Source organism: Microtus pennsylvanicus, chromosome 10, assembly GCF_037038515.1.
Source record: "Microtus pennsylvanicus isolate mMicPen1 chromosome 10, mMicPen1.hap1, whole genome shotgun sequence".
In the NCBI taxonomy this organism is placed as follows: Eukaryota; Metazoa; Chordata; class Mammalia; order Rodentia; family Cricetidae; genus Microtus; species Microtus pennsylvanicus.
In genome coordinates, this window is record NC_134588.1 from 101,495,565 (window position 1) to 101,515,310 (window position 19,746).

The following is a 19,746-nucleotide window of genomic DNA, read 5'->3' on the forward strand; positions in this document are numbered from 1 at the left end:
ACAGCTATAACATCTCACTTCTGACCAACACTAAAGCATGTACACATTATTTTTTTTTGAAAAGTGAGCCATATGTGCATCAGAACAATTTTTAAAAGGACTGGTCTTTTACACAAGCCGCCCTACACACCAGGTAACACTTATCCTGTACCCACCTGCTTAACTGGGAGACATTTGGCTAGAACTCAGTACAACTGCAAATGCTTCCTCCTCTGTAACTTGTGGATTAGGAGGGAGTGACCCAGAAAGGCTGGGAGAGCTCTCCCTGTGCAGAGGGCCTGAAGCTGTCCTAGCCACCACTGTATCCAGTTCATGTCATCTCTCGGTTGGCTCTCAGATCCTCTTAGAAACAGGGTTTCTTAAACGTTTCCATGCACCGTGACTCTAGTGAGTGGGCAGCCTGGCTCCCTGGTGAGGATGGCACTGTGTGCTAGACTGGTATCCAATTGGAAGTCCCCTGAATATACTTACGGAAGCTCAACCGTATTGCCCGGATTACTCTGGAAGAAGACTGGAGGTAGCTGTGAAGGGTCTTACAGAACCACCCTATGCTCAGGTCACGGACGTCACAGGAAGCTCCACAGTCAATTGTTTGCTTCTCTCCTGGCTTACCCTTTGTGGCCTCTGAGAAACCTGCTCAAGCCTCCCCGAAAGGGTGTAACTTGACTAGATGCTCCTTTCCTCTCCTGACTTTGGCACTGCCCAAATCAACTAAATGGTCATGATTTCCACCTTACAGATCTGAGCAAATTTTAAGATCTTGTGTTCTCTCTTCTTTTCTAAAAAAAAAAAAAAAAACCTTCCTCCCCCGCAGCTTATTGCTTTTCCCCAAAATCCTCACAATTTTTCTTGTCCCTTAAGGGCAGGCATTTCTAGTGGCATCAGTTGTTAACCTAACGGGAAGAACAACTCAGATTCGAAAAAATTGACACACACAAACAGGATAAACATCTCTCTCCTTTGTGTGAGGATACAGATTCATCTAACAGCACATCAATAGTAAGATGCAAGGCATTGTGGTAATGCAAAGACTGGAAGAAAGATCTGTGCTTGAGGAATTTACAGCCAAGTGCAGAAATTCAGACAGGCACAGATATCTACAAAAGTAGGCAAAAGTGTGGTCCTAAAAGAGCAGAACTGATGCTTGGCCAAGTAAAAAGAAGAGGTTATTTCCAGGTGAGGTGTGAACTGGAAAATCAGGAAAGGCTTTTTGGAGTAAGTTGTATTTATATGTAGATATGCTAAAAAGAAAAAATTAAGATTCTTAAAAAAATCAATTTGGTAACAGAGGAAAACCCAAATCTTCTCAAAATGTTAAAATTTTAGTCTGCTGAGAAAATCATTATTTCCAGAAAAGTGAGAGTATTTTTGTTAATAGGGCATGTTTATTTGTATATCTTTCCCCACGTCTCTGTCTCTCTTCTTCAGGAAGGGGCAAAGTGGAAGAACGAGAAAAAGTATGACATTTATATACAGCAAAACAGAATATGACTAGGCCTTGAAAACAAAGGAACTTATGACACCTGCTAAAATATGAATGGCCTGGGGGACATTCGGTTAAATGTCACTCAGAGTGACAAGAGATGGAGGACTGTCCTCAAATGAGATACCTAGAGCAGCCAAATTTACAGAGACAAGAAAGTAGAACTGTGGCTGCCAAAACTATGACAAAAGGAAATGAGGACAAAGTTATTGCATAGCATTTCAGTTTTATAAGATGAAAGTGTGTGTGTGTGTGTGTGTGTGTGTGTAGTCACAAAATGGTGCTCTTCAAACCGGGTAAAATGGTTTGTTTGGCCTGGGTCGTTTGGCTCAGTGGATAAAGTGCTTCTGGTGCAAGCACAAAGGCCTGAGCCTGGATCCTCAGCACTGGGGACTGAAACAGGCAGAGCCTGGGAACTGCTTCCTGGTTGGAACAGCAAGGTCCAGGGCCGGTAAAACTGAGGTGGAGAGTGACAGAGGAAAGGAGCTGACACTGAATTCCAGCCTCCATATCCCGCACACAGAAGAGACCCCCCCCCCCCACAAAAAATAAAAGTTAAAATGCAGATGCTGCTCAGCTCAAGAGAGTGCCTGTTTAACAAATGCTGGGCCCTGGGCCCAGGTCCTTGTATCACCCAAGAAGGCTAAATGTAATTTATATTTTATTTTTTTTAATCAAAATCTTAAGTTACTTCAAACAGGAAAGTCTGCTATCAAGAATTTTATTTATTATTATTTAGACACTGTCTAACTATTATTTAGACAGTGAGTGCTCCCCTTGGGAGACTGAGTTTTGCTTTAGACCAGTGGTTCTCAACCTTCTCAATGCTACAGCCCTTTAATTCAGTTCCTCATATTGTGGTGGCCCCCAACAGTAAAATTATTTTATTTCTATTTCATGACTGTAATTTTGCTACTGTTATGAACTATAATGTAAATTTCTGATATGCAGGATTATCTGATATAGGACCCTTGTGAAAGCATTGTTCAGCCCCCAAGGGGCTCCTGACCCACAGGTTGAGAACCGCTGCTCTAGACAGTGAGTGCTCCCACTGGGAAGGATGGACTCTTTTCTACCTGAGCTTCTGTGGCAACTGAACCTCACAGGCCACTTCAAGTTTAAGTGTGATGACACTGTACCTAGAGCCACACTGTCTAAGAGCACAGGACAGTGTCTTTGCTGTATTTTCAGGAGTTCTATCTAAGGGTTCCTAGGGTTCGGCAGTTAATAGTGAAATGGCTATATCCCTATTTCCACCACTTGCATCAAGAGTCTCACAACTGCTTGTTGCTATAGTTTCAAATTTGATACCATTGGCCTCCACAGGCACCCATACTCATGTGCACATACCCCAGACATATACATATACCTATACATAAACATATACACATATACATATGTATAATTAAAAATAAAAAATTCCACATAAATGAATACCTCCATCTTAATACAATTACATTTTTTTAAAAAAGAAAAACATCTAATGCATTTGAAATAAACTACCATTAATTCAAGTCACACTAGTTGGCAGAATGGTAGATACTGTTATTCAACAAATAAGATAAAGGAGGTGCACGTGACCCTGGCCCCTCCTGCCAACGAAAAGGATAGAAAAGCCAACTTGAATAGGAAAAAATGCAAAATAGCTAGACAAATATGAAAGCAGACCCCGAGAGAATTTAAAGGGTAAGAAAATCTGCTCTGTTTGAAAAGTACTTTTCTAGATATTGGGTTCTGAAAGCAGTTGCTGTATGAGAAAAGAAATGTATTTTTCCTTCATAAAATGTGAATGAAGAAGGGGGAAAGAACAAAATGTGAAGAAAGCAGAGAAATAGAAACTGCAGAGAAGTTTATTAGCAAACAAGATGATTTAAATTACTCTACCTTCTCGGGAACTTGAAAGGTCTGGATGGCCTGAAAAAAAAAAAAAAAGGAAAAAGTCAAAAGAGAAGGATCAGAAAGAAAACTGTGTACTGTAAGGGCACCCCCCCCCCCCACACACACAGAGGCCTGACTGAGCCTCCTCCATGAAGACTCCCAGGAGGGTAAGTGAGACGGCCTGATGTCACACAGTGAGGACACTGAACCTCCACCTCAGGGCCTTTGTGCTCCAGAAGACATACAGAGCGGTCGAGACGAGTCCTTGGAGGACTGCTGATGGACTCACGGCAGGACCCTCTCTGACAGCAGTCCTTGTCCCCAAGCCTCCAGTCCAAGCAGCCTACACTCATCCCCCATCATGACACCAATACCTTCTTGTGCTAGAAACACTGTTTTCTCTCTGAGATACCAGCTGATGCTCCAGTTTTCAATTTCTTATGCTTACCTTCCAATGTACTTTAAGAAGGACGGGCTTGTATTTCCAATCACCACCTTCCCACAGTGTCTGTGACTATTACCTAGCATCACTGGTACCCTGCCCACCCAAACATACAACACTTAGCTTGCAAAAGAAATTCCAAACTCAGCCTCAACTTCTGAACTCTTTATCCCTACCAGATCCATTAATTTCTCATTTGCTGGCCCATGGTAACCTTTTAAATAAACATTTGGTGAACAAACAGAGCCCACTATTCATGTTTCACTGCTCTAAAGCACAGTGGTTCACAGTGTGGCCTGAAGACCACAGGGAGTTCCCGAGACCCTTTCATGAGGTCTGTGCGGCTCCAAATATGTATCTATGGAAGTATAAATTTTCTTTGTGTACTTCAAGCAGATTGCAACACAATACACTGTCTCCAATCAAAACCCTGTTCTGTTCTGATGACCACACATCACAGAGACACGCAAGAAAAGAACACGAGTACACACACCACAAGCTGTATTGTTAAAGTATTCTTCGTAAAAATGTAACTTTTATTATTATATAAAGAACTTATTATATATAGCTATTTTCCATATTGGAGATTGAACGGACTCACACATACGAAGCAAGTATTCCAACAGATTTATTAAAGACTGTGTATCTAAAACTTTTGAGAGAGGATCTCACAAGTTATTTGAGCTTGCAGTGACCTCGTTCTGCAGCTCAGGCTTGGTTTACTATTATTTATCTATTTATTTGTCTGTCTGTCTGTCCATCCATCCGTCTGTCCGTCCAGCCACCCCCCCCATCCACCCACCCCCCATCCACCCACCCCCCCATCCACCCAACCCTCCCTCCCATCCATCCATCCATCCATCCATCCATCCATCCATTTACTTTGAGACAGGGTTTCTTTATGTAGCCTTGGCTGTACTGAACACACTCTGTAAAACAAGCTGGCCTTGAACTTACAGAGCTCCACCTGTCTTTGCCTCCTGAGTGTTGGGATTAAAGATGTGCATCACCACCACCTGGATATTATTGTTGTTGTTATTATTATTACTGAGTTAAATAACTTTTCTAAGGTTCAATATCAATATGGTACATTTCAGCTATTACACATGAAACAAAATCCCTTTCCATTGTGTAAAAGGACCATGAGAAAAAAGTTTGAGAATGACTTCATTAATACAGACACTCCATGAGACTATCTGCTGACTGAATGACTGTATTTCCTAGCTTCAGATGCTTCCAAAGTGAAATCTACTGCAACCCATCACAGTAGAAGAAAACAACCTGCAATGCTGCCTCCAATTCTCCACTCCAAGCTCTGACTCCTCCCACCCCAAGCACTGACTGCTCTCACCCAACCTCTGATTCCTTCTACCCCCAAGCTTTGACTCCTCCCACAGTTCACAGCCTACTCTAGGATTCCTTGTGGAGTGAATTCCTTATTTCCATCTGCCACTGAATTTCTTTAAGATGGATCTATCTAATTCCCAGCAAAGCCATGAATGACAGCCAGGCTCCCAAACTTCATAGACTTTGCACTGTGTGTGAATCCATTTCTACAAAAGACTTGTGTTCTGCATTTATGTTTTCTTCACAAATCTATTAAAATGATCACAGTCAAGAGGGAAAAACTGCTCAGCCCAGAGGCCCAGGAATGGATCCTAGCGAGCATGCATGCTGATTCCACTCTAGCCCCAGTTTTGGAGACGACCTCGTCTGGCTTCTGGCCACTTGCATTCTCAACAGCAGAGGTGTATGGAGAACTGGAGCTTGTTAAAGAAAAAATGTTTTTATTTGAAATAAAATTACATAGTGTTCCCAAATTCCTTCTCCTCCTCCAGTCTTCCCCATGTCTTCCTCCCACTCTCAAATTGAAAGCTCTTTTCTCTGATTAATATTGTTTTGTGCTTGTGTGCACATACACACACATATATAAACACACACTGTGGAGTCCATTTTTCCTTTTGTTAGCACTCTGTGCTGAACAAGCAGTAAGAGAGCACATATCTGGGAGAGGCTAATTTTCCTTCCCTCAGCAGTCATTACTTACACGTAATTCTGTGTCTTGGGCTGGGACCTGCAGAACACCCCTTCCTCATTTACGCTTCCACTGATATTGCCACTATTCTGTCTTGTTTGCGCAGCCCATGCTCTGAAGCTCTTCAACGGCTAATTTGCTGCTTTCTGGGCTGTGCCTGTGTGTGTGTGTGTGTGTGTGTGTGTGTGTGTGTGTGTGTGTGTGTGTGTGTGTGTGTAGACATGAAGAAGGGAACCCACAGGGACAACTGTAAACTGCAAAGCATTAATCACTACATAAGAAGTTCCTTCCTTCCTTCCTTCCTTCCTTCCTCCCTCCCTCCCTCCCTCCCTCCCTCCCTCCCTCCCTCCCTTCCTTCCTTTCTTGAGATATGTGGACTCCAAGTCTGTTTCTAGTAAGAACAATACAGGAGAGGTTTGTGCTTTGCAATAAGGCAATATTATATATTATATAAGGCAAAAGGTTTGTGCCTTATAATAAGACAATATTCACAGCATTCCTAAGAATACTTAATAATTCTTTTCCTGTAAGTAGAGATTATTTTTTAAGCTCTAAAAGACTACATGCCTAGGAAGAAACATCTGTACCCTCACTGCTGTAACTCTTGAGAAATAGAAGTCAATACTTGTTAGGTTAGTATGTGGGTGCGTGTTCTTACTCCATTCATGCTCAATGATGAAAAGTCAGTACCACTAGGAATGAAGACAGCAAGAAACTAGGGGCTCAAACAACTCTCTCTCTCTCTCTCTCTCTCTCTCTCTCTCTCTCTTTCTCTCTCTCTCTCTCTCTCTCACACACACACACACACACACACACACACACACACACAAACACACGCACGCACACTCAATGTCAGAACCAGGCTACTTTATATTTTCCTATATTTTCTTCCATTGCTTTGTGTCTCTGCATCCTAAAGTAGAGGTTCTACGATTCAGTACCCCAGGAACTCTTCTTCTTCTTCTTCTTCTTTTTTTTTTTTTTGCATGCTACATGCACTCTGTGACTGTGGAATTGTAACTTAAGCATACTGGTGCTCAACTGGCACCCTCTTCATCTGCATCACACAGAAGGTCACTGTCTTTTCTCTGGTTTAGGACCTGGGATATTTGAATATATACTGGTAATGCTGACTGTAATACTATCTATGATGATTTTCCCCAAACCCTTTATATTTGTTTCTCCACGTCTAATTCAATAGTAAGTTTTTCTTGGTAGCAGTTACCTTTATCTAATTTTCCTAAGCAATATTTTTTTTTAAAAAAAAAACAGCTTTCTTTCAATGCCTACACACAAATGGAGTGTGGTAATTTTTTTTAATTAAAAGACATAATTACAAAGACAAGACCACCTAGCACCCATACGTTTGGTAAGCACTTTTGTGTCAAGTGCTGCACACGAGGGAAGGGTGCATTGGCACAGCTAGCAGGGAGCAGAGCTTAGAAGCAAACATAGAGGCAAAGCACCCTTTCTGTAAAAATGTTCACTCCTGGAGAAATTATGAAGCAATTAACTTCTTTTGAATAAATCTATGAGAGAATCCATGAACCCATATTTTCAAATGTAATTACATATTAATTTTTATTACAATAGCATTGGGATATAATTCACATACCACATATACGTTCACTTAAAGTAATGTACATGTGCACATATGTATTTTTTTTAGCACTTCCACTGGGCCAAGTTAACTCAAATCACAACTACATGCTGACATTTAAAGACTAAGCCACAAGAACTCCATGGATGGAGCTATTAACGAGCTATGAGAAACACTTATTTACATACAGTAAGATGAAGGCCCTGAGCAGGGATGTGAACCGCTGCATGTCGTGCCTTCATCTCTTAGTCTTCTAGTCACACATGTCCTCAGGACCTCTTGAAATTCCACAAGCTAAGAGATGTTGTCATCCCTAGACCAAAAATGATCCATAGAGTTACAATTCTGGACTACATCACAGTAAGAATTTGCAAAGAAATGAGATTTTATGGCAGACATTGGGTTGTAAAATACGTGAACATTCTTTCCTCCCACTCGACCCCATCACATTTTGTTTTTCAACTGAGAAATTCATTGTGGAATCTATGACCACTTTACTCCCTACAGAGAGGATTCTTTCTGCTTGAGCGCAGACTTCATTTTACTTTAAATTTGAGACAGTTTGTAGAAACTGTCAACATCAGCTGAAAGAGAAAAATTGAGGTTGCCATGAAGATACCCCCTCCTTGGGAAACATTCGATTCTTCTGAAGTTTCTGTACTAACAAGCATGTCGAGCAGATGTTAGACACACTCCCCCCCCCCCCCCCCCAGGTAGAGCAGCCGAAAGCCGTCTGATTTGTAGGGCTGTTTCTTTAACATCCCAAAATGGTACTCACATGGAAACTAGGCCATGCGAAGGAAGTCTAACTTGGCTGGCGTTTCCTGGGTCCGACACAGCTTTCACATTTGCCCTCCAATGCCCAGCTAATAAAAGCCCTGCTCACTGATCTTTCACCTGAGTTTTAGTATCCAGTGCTAATCAACAACTCCTTTAAAAAAAAGACAGACAATCTCTTTTTCATGGGGTTAATTCACCTTTTGGTATCATATGGTCAAAACATATGCCTGCTTCCAGACAGCCAAACCATCCAACCCAAGAAACAAGAGCCTTCAGCGGCAACATCTGCCTGTTCCTGGCTAGACTGGTCTTTCTTCCTGCAGAAGGCCAGAGGAGAGGTAGCAGCTGCACTCTCAAACTCGCTCACACACTGTGGTGCAGCCAAGAAGGGGGTCTTGACAGTTCCCTAGCTGCAGACTGGGTGCAGTACCATCCCCTCCCTCAAGAAAGCATCAAATAGGCTTTTAAAAGCACTTAGAAACTGGAGGACTCATAACTAGTTAACAGCCACCAGCACCCCAATGCCAGGGAAGAGCAGCAGTTCTGGTCAGCTCAGTTCCAGTCCTCTCATGGCCAGTGACTGCCCACTGCACGTGCATGCACAAGGCGGCAACCAGTCTGTGGGGAGGACGGGGGTGACTGGCGCTTTCAAAGAAGGTGATAGAAATAAAGGAGAGAAGAAGCCAAGTTCACAGGTGACTGGGGACAGGTGGAAAGCCACACAGGCTCTAGGTCTGCTTCCCTCAACTTCTTTCTTTTCATGAGCTTTGGAAAGAAAGAAGGCGAGGCTGTAGGACAAAGGAGTGAAGACACAGGTAAAAGAGCCTGTCCCAGCCAGGGTGTTCCTGGTGACTGCAGGATTACCATCACAGCCACCACAGGGACAGGACCAGCTTCATGCATGCCAAGTAGCTCCTCCTAGCATCTGGGAGAGCAAACCTATATAAAGCATCTGAGCTTTATGGTAGTCTCCCAATGAGAGCCAGAAAATGCCTCAAGCAGCACTTTGGGGCTCTGCAGTAACACTGCACCACACTGTGAAGTATCTGGAAGAGAATTCTCTGCAAGGAAAGACTCTGCTGGTGTTAGAAGAAGAATCTGAAAAGAGGAATCCACACTTTGATGAGCACTCTTTCAAAAATTCCCAACAAAAACACAACTATTCTTCACCATTAAGTATTTCCATGAATCATCACCGGCACACGGCTACACTGAAGATGAAACAGACACCCGGAGACAAGCTAGCCTGGGTTCCAGGGCATTTTTCACTCGCTGCAGATGAATGTTTATGGCCTGTGTCAAGTGACTCAAAGGATAACAATAACCACAACTGCCTGAGTAGTGCATTTCCTGCATGCTTAAGAGATGCAGAAGTGCTGCCTATCTGGATATCTAGAAACCAGAACAGAGGCTGGGCTACTACACAGCATACACCAAGAAGTGAGAAAAAGGTGGGAGTGGGAGATTAGTATTTAAGGAGTACTTGATAAACACCAAGTACTTCATAAATGTTAAAAATAAATTTAGTATATGCTCAATAGCAATTTTAAATATGAGGAATCTATAAGAGAATAGTGAAACTAGAAGGTATGTGGGAAGAGCAGGGTTTATCTAAACTTCATGAACAAGTCCCTGCATTACTCAAGGCTTGGGAGCTAGAAGAGGGAACAGCTTTCTGAAAATCACTGATCATTATCCAATAGAAAAATATATTACTACTGTTCTTTTAGGAATGCCATCAAGTATGGTCAAGTAACATAGACAACTCATGAATAAACAAACAGTTCTTCATTTTTAGGTTCTTTGAACCTCTATGGCTTACTTTACAGTTTCAATGACATTGGCCAATAGCTGAACAAAAAAAAAAACTGGTGGGGACTAACGGTAGGACAGTGTCAGAGCATCTGCTGGCACGCACAGAACCTGGGTGGATTCTCAGACTGTTACAGAGAGGGCAGAGCAAGCCTGGCTGGCATGAGGCCTTGAGATCTGTAAGAAACCTCAAGAGCCACCCATTCAAATGAGAAAAAGATCTCAAGCCACAGAGTAGTTAGTGGGAGAGTCAGAGCTACAATCCACATCCACCCCTGAAGAAAAAGAAGCTGCACATTGATATAGGTTGGGCATTACTGCTTATTAACTCAAAAAGGACACGAGGGCAAGTAGGAAAAGCATCTTTTCAACCAGCAACTGCTACAGGGAGACAAAAGGGTATATGCAGGGATGCTCACTGAGGTGTGGGGGGAATCGAGAGCATGCTGAGTGTCGGTCTAACAGCAAGGATGCCTAAACAAATGGTGGTGTGCCCATGCTGAGATACTGAACAGAATGTGTGTGTGCACACACTCCCACACCACACACAGATACACACATAGACACACACACACACACACACACACACACACACACACACACACAGAGTCTGATACGGAGAGGGCTGCTGGACAAAGTTAAGTTTCCCTCAAGTCATATGCTGGTTATATGAACTACATGTAAACACACATTACATTTGCAAACAGGAGAGGGAATGAGTCAAGCCTGTGTGCCTGTTTATCACAGTGACATGGGAGGGTTGAGAAGAATATCAGGAGTAGGTATTACCTTGTATGTTTTCAAGACTACCACATAGATGAAAAGAAGCAACATATAAGACATTTTCAAAGAACTTAAAATAGATTGAATTTAAAAAAAAACATACTTAAGGACAATCGGAATGCGCTGGAGATGAGACAGTCCCCTCTGCGCTAACACAGTGTCCTCAAGCTGCAGAGATGTCCCTGTTACCTTCGCCAGTGGTGCAGTCAAGCTAAATTGTGCTTCATTTTATATTTTTTGGTGCTGGGTATTGAACTCAGGTTCTTTTACATGCTCAGCAGCACTGCACCACGGAATCTAACCCCCAGCCTGTTAAAATTATAAATTCATGTATTTTTCTCCCCGAGACAAGGTCTCATGTAGGCTGTGCCTGGCCTCAAACTCCCTACGCAGTAAAGGCTGTCCTTGAGCTCCAGATCCTCCTGCCTCTGCCTCACAAGTCCTGAGATCCCAGACAAGCACCACCATGCTTAGCTTCATTTGCCAGCTCTGAAACCAACTGTATATACTAGCAATAGCCAGATAATGATGTCACAATATTTAGAAGCATATCTCAAGGATGCTGTTTTTAATAAAAAGACCACAGTGAAAAGTCAAAAGACCTATTTCCAACTGGGCTTTAACCTCTCTGGCTCCAATTTCCTCATCTTAAAATAAAGAGTTGGATTAAATTGTTTCCAAGGTCCTTTCCTGCTGTGAAATTCTATTACATTCTACTCTGGAATTTTAGACAATTCAGATCACTGTATCTTCTGTCTCCTGGGAAATATTTCAACATTGTTAGGATAAAAGCTGCTGAGCCAAGCACCAAGCAAATTCAAACCCTTGTGTTAAACATTTCATGTACATGTCAACAGAAACCCCCTGGGCTTACAATTTTAAGATCTAAGTAAAGATTTAACGAAAGGGAAAAAAGATTTAGGGGAAAATGCTTAAAACTGTGACAGGAGAGTAGAGCCGAGTCTCCAGGTGCGACCTGGATGAGCTCGGGAACTGGTGAGCAGAGACTCCTAACCCAGCACATCTGGGCTGGTGCTAGCCAGAGCTACAGACTATGAGACCTAACGCCAGGTTATTAGGAACACTGGCGGGAGCAGCTGACAGCCATCTCAGGGGTTTACCACAACAGCAAAACTCGGAGTGCTTGAAGCTGAAAGGGTATTTCAAATTCCCCAAGCATTTGTTCTGAGTTTCCCATTTAATATCAGAAAGACCATATATAACCTTTTCCTTTTTAAAATTATAAAAATGTACCTTTGATAGGTTTTTCATTAAGTGTTTTGTTCATTTTAAAATATGATCCAGTGGTAGGGTGCTGGCTCACTCCAGCGAGTGCAAGGCCCAGGCTGGGGTTCAGCCCCCACAACTGTGAGAAGAAAATAGGAACTTAGGTGTTTTTTGAATGTTGACTTTGTTTTCTGTTATAAAACACATAATTCATTTTCTTAAGTCTGAAAACAGAACACTCACCCACACTCTCGCGCAGATAAAACCTGTGGCTTCTTCCCCCATGCCTAGCACAGGCCCTGAACGTGTGTGTAGCCAGTGCCACCACTGAGACATAGCATGGGAGCTCTCTGGGTTACTGTTTTCCATGTATTTCAATTCTTCTGGAAAGTAGCTGTACTAGATTTTCCATAATTTATTATAAATCACACAATTACAATCACACTATTTGTCTATTAATTTACACATACTTTCCTTACTTAAAGGAATCTTAAGTTAATGTTATGACATATTACAACTCTCACAAATATTTTTCCTAGTTAGTGATCTGAGCATTATATTTCTTTTATTTTATTAAAAAACTATCTTTTTTTCATTCTACATACAAATCCCAGTTCCCTCTCCCTCCATCCTCCCATTCTCTCCACCTTCTCCCCACAACCCCCATCCATTCTTCAGAGGGTAAGGCACATTACTTTGGGGAAGGACCAAGGCTCTCCCTACTGTATCTAGACTGAGCAAGATCTTCCTCTAAAGGGTTGCCAGTGCAAGCAGTTGGGATAAATCCTGGTGCCAGAGGGACTAGTTTGGTCCTATGCTGTTTCCTTCCCTGTCCAGCTAGAGTTGGTGAGCTCCCATTAGCTCAGGTAAACTGTTTCAGTGGGCGTCCCCAACATGGTCTTGACCTCTTTGTTCATATTCTTATTCCTCACAATCTTTGACAGTCCAGTGCTCTGCTGTGGCTCCCTGCCTCTGCTTCTATCAGTTGCTGGATGAAGGTTTTATGGTGACATTTAAGATAGTCAACAACCTGACTATATGGCAAGGCCAGTTCGGGTACCCTCTCCACTATTGCTTAGGGTCTTAGCTGGGGTCATCCTTGTGGAGTCCTGGGAATTTCTCTAGTGCCATGTTTTTTTGCTAACCCTATAATGGCTCCTGCAATAAAGATATCTTTTTCCTTGCTCTCTGTCTCTGTCCTTCCCCCATCTTGACTATTCAGTTCCCTCAAGTTCTCCTCCCCATCCCCTTGTCCCCTCCTACTCTGCTTCTGCCCTCCCTTCTCCCCCCACCCCCATGCTCCCACCATTTATATGGTGGGTTAAATTGATAGATTTCCATATGTTGAGCCATCCTGCATCTCTGGGATGAAGACGACTTGATCATGGTGGATGATTTTTTTTTATGTGTTCTTCGATTCAGTTTGCCAATATTTCACTGAGTATTTTTGCATCAATGTTTATGACGGAGATTGGTCTATAATTCTCTTTCTTGGTTGAGTCTTTATATGGTTTTGGTATTAAGGTAACTGTAGCCTCATAAAAAGTTTGGTAATGTTCCTTCTGATTCTATTCTGTGGAACGCGTTGAGGAGTACAGGTATTAGCTCTTCTTCGAAGACAACGGGAAGTAATCAAATTGAGGACTGAAATTAAGAAAATAAAAACAAAGAAAACAATACAAAGAATCAAGGAAACAAAGGACTGATTCTTTGAGAAAATCAACAAGATAGACAAACCCTTACCAAACTAATCAAAAGGCAGAGAGAGAATATCCAAATTAACAAAATCAAAATTCAGAAGGGGGACATAACAACAGACACTGAGGAGATCCAGAGAATCATTGGGTCATATTACAAAAGCCTGTACTTCACAAAATTGAAAAATGTAAAATAAAATGGACAATTTTCTGGCTAGGTACCACATACCAAAATTAAATTAAGATTAGGTGAACAATTTAAATAGCCCTGTAATCTGCAAGGAAAGAGAAGTAGTCATCAAAAGCCTCTGAACAAAAAAAAAAAAAAAAGCCCAGGGCTGGATGGTTTCAGTGTAGAATTCTACCAGAACTTCGAAGAAGAGCTAATACCTATACTCCACAAATACAGTCTTATAGGAAGTACTAGAAGGAAAACTCCAGCCCACGGGAGCTAACTGCACCCACAAAAATCACAGGCAACAGATAACCTCACACTAGCAAACCCCAAAGAAGGAAAACACACAAACCCTACCACCAAAAGTAACAGGAGTTAACAATCACTGGTCATTAATATCTCTTAATATCAATGGACTCAATTCACCTATAAAAAGACACAGGCTAACAGATTGGCTACGAAAGCAGAATCCATCCTTTTGCTGTATATAAGAAATGCACCTCAACCTCAAAGACAGACATTACTTCAGAGAAAAGGGTTGGGAAAAGATTTTCCAATCAAATGGACCTAAGAAACAAGCAGGTGTAGCTATCCTAATATCTAACAAAATAGACTTCAAACTAAAATCAATTAGAAGAAATGGAGAAGGACACTTCATACTCATCACAGGAACAATTCAAAAGATGAAGTCTCAATCCTGAAGATACATAAGAATAACATTTTTGGCACACCCACGGACACAGGGGACAGAACTTTCAGGGTATAACAGAACCATCCTGGTCCAGGCTATGGTCTAGTGCCATCTGGTAATGGTTTTCAGTTGGGCTATATCACCAGTGGGGACACACACAACCCTGCAGCTAACTTCCGGATCTTAATAGGAGCCACCAACCTTGATGTGATTTGGTGATTTGAAGAAATGGACTTGGAATGTGATGGGGACCGAGGATCTCTTTCTGTCTCCTGACTTCCTGAAGGGATGACCCATGATTTCTTCATGTATCAGAAGCAAAGAGCTTTAGCTTGGCCCATCACAGGCTAAGACTGGATGGATGTCAGAAGCCAGAGTTAGGAAGAGGTTTTACTTGGGTTAGGTCTTATAAACTCTAGGCCCAGTTTCACTTGTCTCAGTAAAGCCATCAGTCTGCCTACCAATCCCGTTTACATAAAAACACTTGTTATATTTTGACCTCAAAATTGGGAAGTCCCAGGATAACTAGGTTTAGATTAGGAAATCCTAGTTCCTTTTAAAATTTACAGTGTTATTCTTACACCTATAATTTGAAAATAACTTCAGTTAAATTAATTTAGAAAATAGTATCAGACCAAAAGAGACTATTAAAGTCGGGTACACAACTTTGATCCCAGCACTCCAGAGGCAGAGGCAGGTGGATCTCTGTGAGTTTGAGGCCAGCCTGGTTTACAGAGTGAGTTCCAGAACAGACAGGACAACACAGAGAAAACTTGTCTTGAAAACAAACAAACATCCCCATTGTCTCAGTGTGTGGGTGCACCCCTCGCAGTCCTGAGTTCCTTGCTCGTGCTCCCTCTCCTGCTCCTGATTTGGACCTTGAGATTTCTGTCTGGTGCTCCAATGTGGGTCTCTGTCTCTATCTCCTTTCATCGCCTGATGAAGGTTAATATTCAGGAGGATGCCTATATGTTTGTCTTTGGATTCACCTTCTTATTTAGCTTCTCTAGGATCGCGAATTACAAGGCCAGCTGGCCTGGGTCTGAAAAAGCATGGGATAAAACCGGACTCGCTGAACATAGCGGACAATGAGGACTACTGAGAACTCAAGAACAATGGCAATGGGTTTTTGATCCTACTGCACGTACTGGCTTTGGGGGAGCCTAGGCAGTTTGGATGCTCAACTTACTAGACCTGGATGGAGGTGGGTGGTCCTTGGACTTCCCACAGGTCAGGGAACCCTGATTGCTCTTCAAGCTGATGAGGGAGAGGGACTTGATCGGGAGAGGGGGAGGGAAATGTGAGGCAGTGGCGGGGAGGAGGCAGAAATCCTTAATAAATAATAAATAAATAAATTAAAAAAAGAAAACAAACAAACAAAGAAACAAAAACCCAAACAAATAAGGGGTGGGGAGAAACTGTTAAACAGGCTAGACATTAGCTCTCCATGACACAATCCAGAACAAAGATTCTGAAGGAACTTTCAAAAGCCTACGGGTTCTATCCCTAACAGGACATGTGGGAGCTCCCACATGCTTTCCTCGTGAACAGACATTTCCCACAAAGGAGACTCATGCAGGATTCCCAGTCAACTGAGCATACCAAGTTTTCCCAGACCCTTGTTACAGGATGAGGTATGAGGGGAAAGGGGGCTTATGAATCTGGACTCCAAGGCTTTCTTTTGTCTGAAATGTTCAAATCACCCTCCCGTGCCTTCTTCCCGACCCTAAATCCGACTCTCCCATCTGGAAAGTTTAAATCTTGCTACAGTCTTGGCATGCTTCTCCCTACCATCTCAGACAGGGCGATGGGAAGATATATGACTGCCTTCCCTGAGAGGGCTGCCGAAGGACAGCCTTTTATTTTCTCAGCAGTAGTAAATCAGTCTTTCTGTCACCTCTTCTCCACCCAAAAATTCCAACTCACTAAGCACTTGCTGAGCAAGAAAAAAGCAAGAGATATCATTTCTACCCTCAAGGACCAAAGTAGGAAGATAAGAGGCTTGTGAAGGGGAGAGACACATTCATGTGCTCATGCCACAAACTATATTCCCACCCTGTGAAATTCTAAAATCAAAATGCTACATTTTCACCATCTTGAAATTGGGGGGGGGGGCGAATATAAGCAGTAAATTGAAAACTAAAAGCAGACCAGTTTTCCCAGAGAAGCTACTGAGAGCAGTGGGCCAGCTAAAAGGAACCCTCCACCATCCTCCATCTTGTCTGACTCCAGCTAGCACAGCATAGTTCTAGCCTTCCCCCTGTTCTAGGGAAAGAACAAGAGGGTGAAAAGAGACGTCAGGATGCAGATGGAGCTCTCTCAAATCCCGCATATGGTTCTTCCACCACAGCACTGGAGTCTTCAGACAAAGGGACAGAATTCAAGGACAGTGTGATGGATGCTTATATACACACATACCTAGGTAGCCACTGATACAGCATGACATTTTGGCACCCAAAATCTCCCTGTGCCTCTTCCTAATCAATAAACACATTCTGCCCCCAGACAGAGTCAGCTTGCAATATTCAATCATTATAGATTTGTTTGCTTACTGGATTGTCTTTTATTAAGAGAAAGATAAAATTTTAAATAGAACCCCAGATCATTAAGCTTAGATTTAAGAAAATACATAAAAGTAATCCAGTAATATTTTCAATGTCTGACTATGAAGCAAGACTTCATCCATCTGTTCTCTTGCAGTTTTAAGAAGTACCCAGTCAGATGACTTACAAGTTATAGATCTAAGATCTAATGAGCAATAAAATTTCACCTCACACATATAAAGCGCACTTATTATCACTAGCACTCAAAACCCACTGTGTGCCCCACATCAACTAACATGTGTAAGCCTAAAATGCATAAGAGATACAGGGTGTAGAATCAGGCAGGATTCTTCCTCAAGGTCAGATGAGGTGGTCCTGTCAGGATACTGTCTCCATGACCCAAATGCTGCCAGAGTGGCCTAAGCCTGCTACCAGTGTGCTCTTCCAGTTCTTCTGCGGTCTGCGCAATAAGGGCCATTTCAGCTTTGTGAACTCAAGAAGAACCTGCATGGTGCCCACAACAGAGCTGGATGTGACAACTAGCTCTTAAATACTGCTGGACGTGAAGAAGGTCCAGCAGACGCTCTCTAGTGTGCCCACAACAGAGCTGGATGTGACAACTAGCTCTTAAATACTGCTGGACGTGAAGAAGGTCCAGCAGACGCTCTCTAGTGTATGTGACAGACGAAGGACTCCGGGTCTCTACAAAAGGCTGAGCTGCTTATCCATTGGATATCTTTTTAAAAGCATCATGTTCACTATGTCAAATTTTTAGGATTCAAGTAAGTATATCTAATTTTGTGTGTGTATGGGGGGGGGGGAATTTCAAATCAAACAGACCAGAACTCTACCACATATTGTTAACTATTGAATTATATTTAAAATATTATTCAATTTTCAGACCTCAATTTCTTCTATAAAGTGCAGACGACAATAATAAAACTAAATTCCTTGGTTTGTTTTCAAACTGTAAAATATAATGTGATGCCTGGGTGCAGTAATTTCCCCATGAAGTCATCAGTAATGTCTTTACATATTTTAATGGCAACCTTATGCTGTTAAAGCTCTCAGTCATTTAACCAAAGACATAAATACAGTGCATGACCAAATCCTGTGTCTTAATTCTTACAAGTTTTAAATTCAGACTACTTTATATAACTGTGGAATCTTTTAGAATATTTTTGGTAACAAACTTTATTATTAAAATCATTAGAAAGGTCATTTTATTATAAAAATCACAAATTAAATAAAGGAGACCACAGGATAATTGAAATGTTATGTAGGCTACGTCACAATGCTGATGAGCACTCGCAGCAGCTTCCATACCAGCGCATTTAATGTAGATTTGATGCATAGCTGGTTCTTTTTATGTGAAACCTGTGTACCTGTGGGTGAGTAGCAGACATTACATCATTTCAAAATGCTCTCCTCACTCTGAGACCCTCATGACACACTTCCCATGTCACTCAAGCGCATTCTGCAATAATTTATATCTTAGGGGAATTCATAAAAATGAAATTTGCTTTTCTTTTACATATGATTTTAAACAAAATGTCTTAGGGCAATTATTTTTGAGTATGAATAAAATATTTAATCTCTAAACAATGTGATCATAAAATCCTACTGATGTCTTTATTATCGATCAGGCGTTAGACTATGAGCATGCCTTTAGCAGTCAAGGTCTGCACTTTAACACACAGCTTTAGATTCTCTTTATAACTGACAGAATGTGCCAATGTGCAGGAGAAAATGAAGCCCATGTTCCTACTGAAGGGTCTGTGGTGACTCAACAGGACAGAACAGCCATCTCCCTGCAGGCTGGTCTTGCTGCCCTGCTTCCCCTTTACATTGCTTACTTTAAAGCTCACCGAAGCACCTAACAGCTCCTGATTAGCTGGGGGAGGGCTGTTCTCACCTCCAATTTAGTTGTTTCTTAGTCTGCAATTTCCCTGTAAAGTCATTAAGAATATTACTGGGAAGATGTGCTTTAGGCTACAACAAATGAGGCCAAAATATAGTGAACATGTTAAGTATCAGATCCCCGTGCCAACACAGCCAAAAATTAACACCTGAAACCAAGATGTCTGTCTGCTGAAGACATGGAGAGAAAACTGTGCTTACAGGGATGCTCCTACAGAAAAGATGTTTGTGTATAAGACACATGATGCTGGCTCATCTACATGGGCCCCCACCCTACCCCCAAAACGTGTACTAGTCAGATGTATGGAACAGTTTCTGTCCAACTTAAGTTCACAAGAAGCTTTCTCTTGGGCTGGTGAGATAGCTTGGCAGGTAAAAAAAATGAGTTTGCTGCCAAGCCTGACAACCCAAGTTTGATCCTCAGGACCCAAAAGGTAGAAGAAGAGAATGGACTCCCACAAGTAGTCCTCTGACCTCCATGTTCATTGTGACATAAGTGCATGTGTATACATACACACACACACACACACACACACACACACACACACACACGCACAAGCAAGCAAACAAACATTCTCTTAGTTGAGTTTGGTCTTAAGGAGCAAGCAAGGAATGAGGCTACTTTGGCCAACAACAAAGAAATATTGCATACAAAATAGAGGGGAGTGGGATAACTGGGG

The 19,746-nt window shown here is 42.1% G+C and overlaps 1 protein-coding gene across 7 annotated transcripts in view; it reads right to left on the reverse strand.

The window, feature by feature from the left end:
* The window catches only part of Disp1 (dispatched RND transporter family member 1), a 145,446-nt gene that overhangs the window by 17,772 nt on the left and 107,928 nt on the right, over positions 1 to 19,746 (reverse strand). For all 7 annotated transcript variants that reach the window (XM_075989375.1, XM_075989370.1, XM_075989376.1 and 4 more), the window contains one exon: positions 3,368 to 3,397. In XM_075989375.1, coding sequence (XP_075845490.1) covers positions 3,368 to 3,397 — 30 coding nt within the window. The remainder of the gene's footprint in view (positions 1 to 3,367; positions 3,398 to 19,746) is intronic.